Here is a 7,116-nt window from a genome sequence, read left to right on the forward strand (position 1 = left end):
TTCTACCCTACCACTTCATGGTTTCTACTTTCTATACTCTATCACTTTTCTTTCTATTTCTATTTCTATTTCTATCGTTTTTATTTTATGGTGAAATTTGGTTTCAATCTACTAGTTCATGATTTTTCCCTCCATTTTTCCTCAAAACTACCTTGCCATATCGATGAAGCTGGGCTGGCAAAGGTTCAGAGCTTCAATTGGGTGAAACAGATACCAACCGTTAAGTTGTTCCGGAAGTCCTGCTAGTCCAAATTTCAGACTTTCTTCAAGCAATTATAACTTTGTTGTTCATAGAAGATCAATCAACAAAATAGTAAACATCATGATTCATTGCGTATGTCCAATGCTTTACTAGACTACCACTTCCAGAAGTGAATAACTCTGGCGGTTGCGAGTCGGAGACGCGTAGAAATCTCACTTTCCAGTTTTTTCTGATCATCGAATTTTTCCCTCGTAGATTTCCAGTTCTTTCTGATCATCCGATTTTTCCATCGCAGCTTCAGTGTCCGAAACAAATGATAGCCAGACGGGCCCAAATCGCGAGAGTAAATAGGACGCGGTAGAACTTTCCAACAGAATTTGGGAATTTTCTGGCGAGTAAGCTTTGCCACGTGAAATCGGGCTTTGCCATGAACTTAGTAAATTTTCAGTGAAACATTTTTTTCTCGTTGACATTTCATTTCGACAATTTCGCCTTTACCAGGGGCCTGAAATAAGTTCCGGGTTTCTGGATACTACGCGTATCTCATCGAATTCCTCTCGCTTGGCGAAAATTTATTTTCATTATTTTCCTTGATCACAGTTTTGCGTAATATGACTCTTTCACAACTATATCTCGACTTTCGTGTATTTCACGGATAGAACGGCATCCTAAATAAAAAAAATATACTGGAGCTTTAGAAGCAGAGAAAGAAAAAAAGAATGGCTGAAATGTGCACCTACCAGCGAGTTGCATTGTATGCATGAATTCAGTCTGAAGTAGTTTAATCACATTTCCCACACCTTCAGCTCCCTAAATTTCACAATGGTTAGCAAAGAAGAGGTCCGTCAAGAAATAACCAGTACGTTGTTTGAATTTTTAGGGAAAAAAATAGGAAAAAATTTCAAAAAATCTAAGAGGACATTACGGAAATTTTTTTTGTTCGCGAAATGTTCTTTTAAAATATTAGTATATACCACTAAATAGCTTCGTGTCTGAGGTTACAAGATTCCGTTTATTTCAACAAATGAAAGTGCAGTAAGAAAGTACAGTAAGAAAGTACAGTAACAGTACAATAAGAAAATTGATCCAATCACAACGTACCGCCACGGATAAACCCCAAAGTACTGGACGTCCAATAAACACACCAGAAGCACCAAGTGCGACGGCTTTGAACACATCACGCCCATTTCGGATACCACCATCAAGGAAAACCTAAGAACATTACTTAAGGAGACGCACAATTTGATTCTCTTAAGATTTAGGATTTGCTGTCAACCAGAGAGACCTCCTGGATAAGATTAAAAAAAAGAATAAAATAAAAAAGAAAGGAATGGATAAATTTTTTTTAAACAGATCAGAAATAACTCAAATGTCATGTTGTACAACTTACAGGCACTCTTCCGTTGACACTTTGAACAACTTCTGGAAGCGCTTCTATCTGAAGAAATAAATTTGTTAGCAACTTTTCTAATAAAAAGAGAAAAAGTAGCTTTAGATGTTAGGAAAATTTTCATTCGGTCTGTTTTTCAAAACTCTGGACGACCACAATTGTTTGCATCTTCGAGGCATTTTCTATTAGGATTCTTCTATTTCTATTTTCTATTATTCTAAAGGTGGGAAATGAGTGCCTTCCGAAAATTTGAAAAATCTTTTTTCTTCCGGAAAAGTTTTCAGTTTAGGATAAACGACTAGACTGCAGAGACTCATTATCAGTTTTATTCCATGCATGAGTGACTTTAAATAGTTCTAAATGGAATATTTTGAGTTTTTGTAGGTGAACACGATAGTTCCTTATTTTTGGGGACGATCTGGTCCGTGCTCATGCAACAAATCAACTGAATTATTAAATTTATTATATTTACTGAGAAAGGCGAAATAGATTACTGCTAATTTTTGTTTTTGGACAATAATTTTTTTCACGGATTTTGAAAGGACGAAGGGTCATGGTATTAATTTTCGAAATAAATCCCTTTTTTCTTTTTTATTTGAAACTTCAGGGAGTTCAGGAACTGTGGAAATTCAAAAGAAAGACAATTTGGCTATAAATCTTAATTTAAATGCGTATTTTTTGTCTTCTAGGACACTCGTATACAGTATACCAAAATGCACGTTATTGTTGTCGCTGAGGGAAGAAGAAGAAGCTCACAAATATCACCTACAGTAGCCGGAGCGCTATCGAGTTGTCGTCCACCGTGATTTGATACAATAATTCCTCGAACGCCTCTTCGAATAGCCTCTTCCGCATCATCACCTCTCATGACACCTTTTACAAGAACTGGTACCTTACTGTTGCTAAAATACTCACTCTATACTTTTTAAAATAATTTTAAATTGATATATCGCATTATAAATTATTTATATTTGAGAATTCTTACCTTATCACCCAATCCAACACCTCCCAATTTAAGCTTGGATCTATTTGACTGGCCACGTATTGCATAAAACCGGATTGTCCTTCCGATGGTGATGGCATTTGAGAGGATTGTATGGTTGCAAAGTTTGCAAAACTAAAATAACCTACATCAGCAATTTTTCTACCTTCTTTTAGAGGACTTTTTAAACTACTTACGTTAATCCTTTAGGTAGGGTGAATCCATTTCTCGCATCTGCTAAACGTCTACCAAACACTGGCGTATCCACCGTAAGAACAACAGCCTTACAACCAGACGCCAAGGCTCGTGAGAGAAGCGAGGCGGTGATGGATTTGTCTTTGTACACGTAGAGCTGAGAAATAATTAATTAACGGAGGAAAATCATGGATAAGTGGAAATCAATTGTAAAATACAATGAATAGCTCACTTTTTTCATTTGTTTTATATAATTATTTGTCATTTGTTTATTATTTATTATTTATTCCTTGTTTTTCTTAGTCATGAATACACTGAACGAATATTGTATACAATGAATGTAGAATAACTTTTATCCGGATATAATATAAATTTCTTAGAATTTCTATCCCATTGATCTTTCCCGTGTAACATACGGAAGATGCCTAACATATGAACTATCTTGGGCGAACCCGGTCTCCGTGGGATCCGGAGGATGATTGCAAGGATCGTACCCGATCTCTAGACTTTGCCTTAGGTCTAGATTTTCATATTCCTAATTAATACTTGTTTTAATTATTCCTAATTAATACTTATTTCGAACAGGAACCCCTTGTAGCAGAGAAACGACGTTTTCATTCGTATCCACTTATACACTGAAGTCTTATTTCCTCCTGTTTTCTTATTTTTTTTTCTATTTCTCTCTTTTCCCTTCACAAGTGCTTTTGAAAAAAGGAAGTTTTGTAGAAAGAAAAAAAAAACGTCCTCTAAAAATAAAATATGAGACACACCTGAAACCACAAATTCACGCCCAAGTTTATAGCTTCATGCGCAATTTTTTCTATCGGTGTGGTAGACCACGAACTGACGATCATCGTAGAACCGGATAGTGAGGCTCCTGAAATATCAACAGAACAAATCAATTTGCGGTGGTTACCCGTTTAAGGATAGCGAAGTTAGGGGGCCCTTCCTGAGCTTGATGTCCCCCACCCAGGCTCCCTGATGAGAACGGGGAAGAGGCTCTGGTTGCCTGAGACCCACGACGGGGTTCTGCTTAGCATCATTGGCACAAATCACAACCACGAAACATGATCTTGTTATTTTCTATCAATTAAATAAATTAATTTGTGGTGGTTGGCCGTTTAAGGATAGCAAAGTTAGCGACCCGTTCCGTTTCAGTTCCCGCCACCCATTCGCAGAGGGCCACTGACAGAGTTAACCCAAACGGACTCGTCCGTTCCAGTTTCGGTTGTTTACTCAAACCGTGGGAACCGCTGTTCTACGGTAGCATTCTGAACTCGGAAAAAGAATGACCTATCCATAAACGACCAACCTCACAATGTGCTAATAAGGGACAACTTTGTTGTAGGATATTTGGGAGAAATTTTAGTGATCCCTGTTCCTTCTTGTTTTGGTGTATGGAGCACCTGTAGGAATTGTAAATTAAGTAAATTTACATTCTTCTATTGTTTTCTTCCGTTTGGAGGTAGACTCAATTTTAACGGAGATTTTCTAGTTGCAGCAATAAAGCCCTTATTCATTTATTCATTTACGTGTATTCCCTTCTGCGTTTTGACGAGAAGTAAATGAAAATACAAGAGGTCCTGAAAGTGCCTAGTTTGGTTCGGATGTGCTCTGCCCAAAGATTACATACCGGATTATTTTACTTCGTTGAAAAGTTTGAATTGTCGACGATAATCTCCTTCTCAGAAAATATTCCTCTACTAGTTCTCACTTCACCTAATTTTTAATTTTTAGCTCAAATTTCTCAAAATAAATTGCAAACATCAATTCTGGAAAATTCTGGAAATTTGCAAATTGCAATCATCTTTCAATCCCAGCGCTTATTTCCAAAATGTTTGCACCAATATTGGTACCAAGGGCAAATATACTTAAGTGTACCTTGGATGATTTAACTTTGAGTTGGATACGATCCATAATTTGCGTGACAATGCAGGGAACAGGGTCCCATCTATAGTTCGCCTCATATTGTTCCCGTGTAACATAGAACTCACCTCGCACTGTGCTCAGTTCACCGTTTTTTTCCGCCATGCAATGGAATGCAGTCGGTGCAATTCCAATAGGGAATCTGTAAACAAAAAATTGTTAATAAATGAATCGTGGATCTGAATCGATCGTGGATCGAGATCAAATTCTCATTCAACTCTGTTCTTCGGATAGATACAGATCACAGCGATGATATTCAGACGGATAGAAGAGTTTGTTTACGCTTTGCGACACTGTTTGCAGTTTGTTTTTATCTAGTAAATTAATAAATAAGTTTTGTGGATAGTTATAGTCAGCTAGTTTCTGGAAAGCGCTGAAGGAAAAATGCTTAAAAGACATTTTGCCTACAAAATCAGACAAATAATCAACAACAACAACAACAACAAATAAATAAAGTTTTTTCCTGTTTTAATGAGATGTTAAGGCAGTAAGCAGAGGGAATGACCTGATGGCATGATTTTCGATACAAAGAAGCGAGAAAGTACAACCAGCGGGAATAAAAGTAGTAGAGCTGAGTAGGGTGCACTTTTGTGCACTTTTCAGGATTTTATGGGTCTACAGTACTACTCCTTGTATTATTGTACACTACGTATTCTCCGTTCTCGTTTTTCCCTGACTGTATCATTTAAAATATTGTAGAAAGGATGCTGGGATCCCACATAGAAAAAGTAGTAGGGAAGAAAAATCTTCTTCTTGGTGTCAGGAGATCATAAATACAATTGATAGGGTTGCCGATAGCAGGACCGATCGGTAGGTCACGTTTTTTTTCACTACGAGGAGTCCTGGAACTTAGGTAGGCACCAATTTAAGACGTGACGTTTTTTATACAAGTATAAAAGGAGGCAACAATTTGGAATGAAACTTTTTTTTGGGGGGTTGAGCACCAGCACAAAATCGTTGAACAATTATATCTACCCTTAAAATTATAGTAATTTTATAGGAATATAATATTGTAGTATTAGAGAATATTCTAATATTTTAAGAGAATATTATATAGTACAGGAATAGGAATAAAAGAATATAATATAGGAGTTTTAGCAATCCATGCTTTCCATTAGCTTATTCATCATAAACTTGTTACCAGATCTTGAGAAATTTGTAAATAGTGAAGGGAAAAATTCTGACAAATGATTTGTAAATGGAAATATGTTGAAAAAAAGAATTTTCAACATAAAATAATGTAAAAATAGTAACATGTCGATGAACCGAAACGTTTCTTGGAGGTCAAATCCCCATTCAATCCCAGTTCTAAGGTCGGATGGATACAGATCAAAGCGAAGAGATTGGGACGAAGAGACATTTTGTTTGTTTATTCTTCGTTGCAGATTTAGTAAATAAAACTAAGAAAGCTGTTGACCAACAAAAAAATCAACACAGCTCCCTAGATGAACGACTGAATTTTAACACTAACACTAACCTGTTCATGTCATCATACCATTCCACGGAGGTGTTTACTTCGCTAACATCTTGTAAACATCTAGGACGAATGAGAAGACTGAAAAAAAGTACAGTTGATCAGGCTAGAGCAAGAAAACTAGAAAGAAAAAACTAAACTACGTATTTATCTAAGAAAAAATATTTAAAGGAAAAAACGGACACCTCCACACCTCCGAAAAGCGTCCACATTTCGTGCCAACGTCATTTTATCATCGGATCCACCATCATAATAGTCCAATGCCATTTTTTCAAGCCTTGACACAGCTTCCAAATGGTAGTCATTAATTGTTAGGAGAGTTTTTTTGGCAGCGGGCATCTGAAGGAAAATGCCACTTCAAACACGTGTAGTTGATTTCATTTGGATGGAAAATATCGATTATTTTCCATAGGGTGGTTGCTAGAAATCAGGAGCGTTTGATTTTTTTTTCAAAGATATTCTCCAGAGGGCAGAATTTTTCAGGAATATGTAAAGAAGAAGGGAGTCAAAATGAGATCGCACATCTCGTTTGAATCGATCGAAGAAGAAAGATGAGCAGATGCCGATCTGATCAATTTTGAAAGAATGATCTATTTGAAAACTCGATAAACCAAAATAATCGATTAGAAATGGTAACGGGGTTAGGAAAACCTGCATCAAAATAGACAATTCTAGTTTATTTGGTTATTTAAAAAAAACTAAAGCAGAAAATTTGAAATTTCCACAATTTTTTTTCTGGAAAAAAGGATTCGTAGCAGATATCATTGTAGCATTGCATGGAAGCGTACATATTTGCACCAGCTGTACCATCATTATCTGTGATGGTCCGCGAAAATTTAAAGAATCCTCGGGGAAATTTCCGGGAAGTTTTGGGCCCTATTTAAAGAAAAACTTAAGCAGATGGGCAAAAACGATGTCGAACAAGGTTCCAATATAAAATTTTCATC

General features: G+C 36.5%; 1 protein-coding gene across 1 annotated transcript; it reads right to left on the minus strand.

Annotated features, from left to right (window-relative positions):
* Positions 1-796: 796 nt before the first annotated feature.
* Positions 797-6,508, minus strand: RB195_016130 (uncharacterized protein; the record flags this gene model as incomplete). The annotated part of the gene is made up of 11 exons (XM_064207151.1): positions 797-870; positions 943-1,012; positions 1,304-1,414; positions 1,593-1,640; positions 2,362-2,494; positions 2,578-2,709; positions 2,772-2,926; positions 3,540-3,646; positions 4,764-4,837; positions 6,173-6,250; positions 6,363-6,508. The coding sequence occupies 11 exons, from the start codon at positions 6,506-6,508 to the stop codon at positions 797-799; spliced, it is 1,128 nt and encodes a 375-aa protein (XP_064063032.1).
* Between the last annotated feature and the right edge of the window lie 608 nt (positions 6,509-7,116).

Source organism: Necator americanus, chromosome V (genome assembly GCF_031761385.1).
Source record: "Necator americanus strain Aroian chromosome V, whole genome shotgun sequence".
In the NCBI taxonomy this organism is placed as follows: Eukaryota; Metazoa; Nematoda; class Chromadorea; order Rhabditida; family Ancylostomatidae; genus Necator; species Necator americanus.